The following is a 1,864-nucleotide window of genomic DNA, read 5'->3' as shown; positions in this document are numbered from 1 at the left end:
ATATAACTTATATATATAGTGTGAAAATAATATGTATGTATATATATATATAATAGCATGTATATATATATATATATATATATATGTATATATATATAGATATATATAGATATATATATATATAGATATATATATATGTGTGTGTGAGTGTTTGAGTGCGTTCGTATGTCCCTTCCGCCTTAGGCATGACTTGAGAAAACTTTGATTCCTATTTGAACTACTCACATTACCTGGAACATCACATTGTAGCAATTTCACTTGAAAATCCGCATTTACAACTGCATGTGATGACACTGAAATGAAGTGACCCAACGAGCTAGGTATGCGACGATTGTGCCATCCGATAGTTCGTTTGTCCCGATGTGTGATACACATGCGTGCGATCGATATCACAATCAAAGACAACTTGCAACGCTCTTTGCGTAATATCAAACCCTATATATAATACATCCACAGTATATGATACTACCACATAATCATCTCCGGTAATATCGCACACACACATGTATATATATACCTATCCACAGTATATGATTATAACACATAATCATCTCCGGTAATGTTGTACACACACTTGTATATACATACCGTATTCACATATATGTCGACCTTCTGCCCATCCTTGTATGTATTTGCCTTCGCCTGGCATACTGACAGTACGCTGAGACATAGTACCAAAGCACTCAGGCCCCAATTCCTTAAGCACCTCATTGTGTGCATGTTGTAACTATAGCTATAAATAACAAGCTAAATGTACCAGTCTATTTACCGGCACATATAGTTCGCTCAGCAACTGATAGGAATGGGGACAACGGAGTGTGTCGTCGTGTGCGTGTATTTCAATACAGCAGTAACTAAAACCACTGTACACACACTTATACGCATACACTGTGCTGCCCTATGTTTGTTGGCTGTGATATTTAATAATGTGATCACAAAAAGGCTCCCCGGTGGCCCGTGACTGTAACTCTGTAAATCGTGACCTGTGACCTCACCAACTCTATTTATTTATTTATTTTCGTCTGCACCCGTCGTCAAGGGCGTGGAGAGGTTCGGTACCTTATTTTTCAGTCTCTGTGTGGTTATGATAAATTGTTAATGTATGTAGTTAGCACTCAGTAGGGGTAATCTGACATCTCCCGGCGTCATCAACTGCCTCGCATTGGCTACCCTTGACAAGTTGACTCATCGAGAGTAGTAGTTGGTATTCACTAGTTACACTTTGCAGCGCTTTTGCAGCTGCTGTAGTGGATTCACGCTGGATTGTGGCGTGTGGTCTGTGGATGTGTGTTGACATATTGTACATACCGACACACTTATCGTACGCATATGTTATGGGCACGTATATATGTTCTGTATTGATTAGTATATAAGCATACCGGCAAGTCCCTATAGTTCTTCACATGGCCTCTATCACGCATTGTGTGTGTGTGTGTGTTTGTGAAGTACTAGATACATACACGCCAGTACAATATACAAGGAAAGGACTCAGAGATCTCACCACTTCATAAGCAGATGGAGAATGTTGTGAACATAGATACAAAGATATTGCGGATATCCGTATATAATAGGCTCTGAAAGTGCCGTCCATGCACACTTAGAACTCAGCAACCGTGGACACCAGGATTAAACTTCGATACCTTTCAATCAATACAAACACCGTAAAAATATATAACCATGGATGGAAAGGATAAAGTACTTTCAAGGTATGTACGAGTGACGGTGTGTGAAAGAAAGCCCTGTTGATGTATACCGACCACTTGGTATGATAGTATGCAATTATGTACTAGACAATTTGCAACGCGAGAGACCACACAGCCATCTGTGCCAAACACACTCACTCACACACACAATATGTATATAC

At 39.5% G+C, this 1,864-nt stretch overlaps 2 protein-coding genes across 2 annotated transcripts in view; one reads left to right on the top strand and one right to left on the bottom strand.

Annotated features, from left to right (window-relative positions):
• The window catches only part of SARC_02917 (hypothetical protein), a 7,209-nt gene extending 6,241 nt beyond the window's left edge, over nucleotides 1–968 (bottom strand). The window contains exon 1 of the mRNA XM_014303305.1: nucleotides 589–968. Coding sequence (XP_014158780.1) covers nucleotides 589–720 — 132 coding nt within the window. The 5' untranslated portion in view covers nucleotides 721–968. The remainder of the gene's footprint in view (nucleotides 1–588) is intronic.
• Nucleotides 969–1,133: 165 nt separating this feature from the next.
• The window catches only part of SARC_02916 (hypothetical protein), a 14,007-nt gene continuing 13,276 nt past the window's right edge, over nucleotides 1,134–1,864 (top strand). The window contains exon 1 of the mRNA XM_014303304.1: nucleotides 1,134–1,706. Within this exon, the coding sequence (XP_014158779.1) occupies nucleotides 1,678–1,706 (29 nt within the window). The 5' untranslated portion in view covers nucleotides 1,134–1,677. The remainder of the gene's footprint in view (nucleotides 1,707–1,864) is intronic.

This window comes from Sphaeroforma arctica (genome assembly GCF_001186125.1).
Source record: "Sphaeroforma arctica JP610 unplaced genomic scaffold supercont1.138, whole genome shotgun sequence".
In the NCBI taxonomy this organism is placed as follows: domain Eukaryota; class Ichthyosporea; order Ichthyophonida; genus Sphaeroforma; species Sphaeroforma arctica.
Note: the sequence above shows the minus strand (reverse complement) of the source record. Positions and strands in the feature narration are given on the sequence as shown.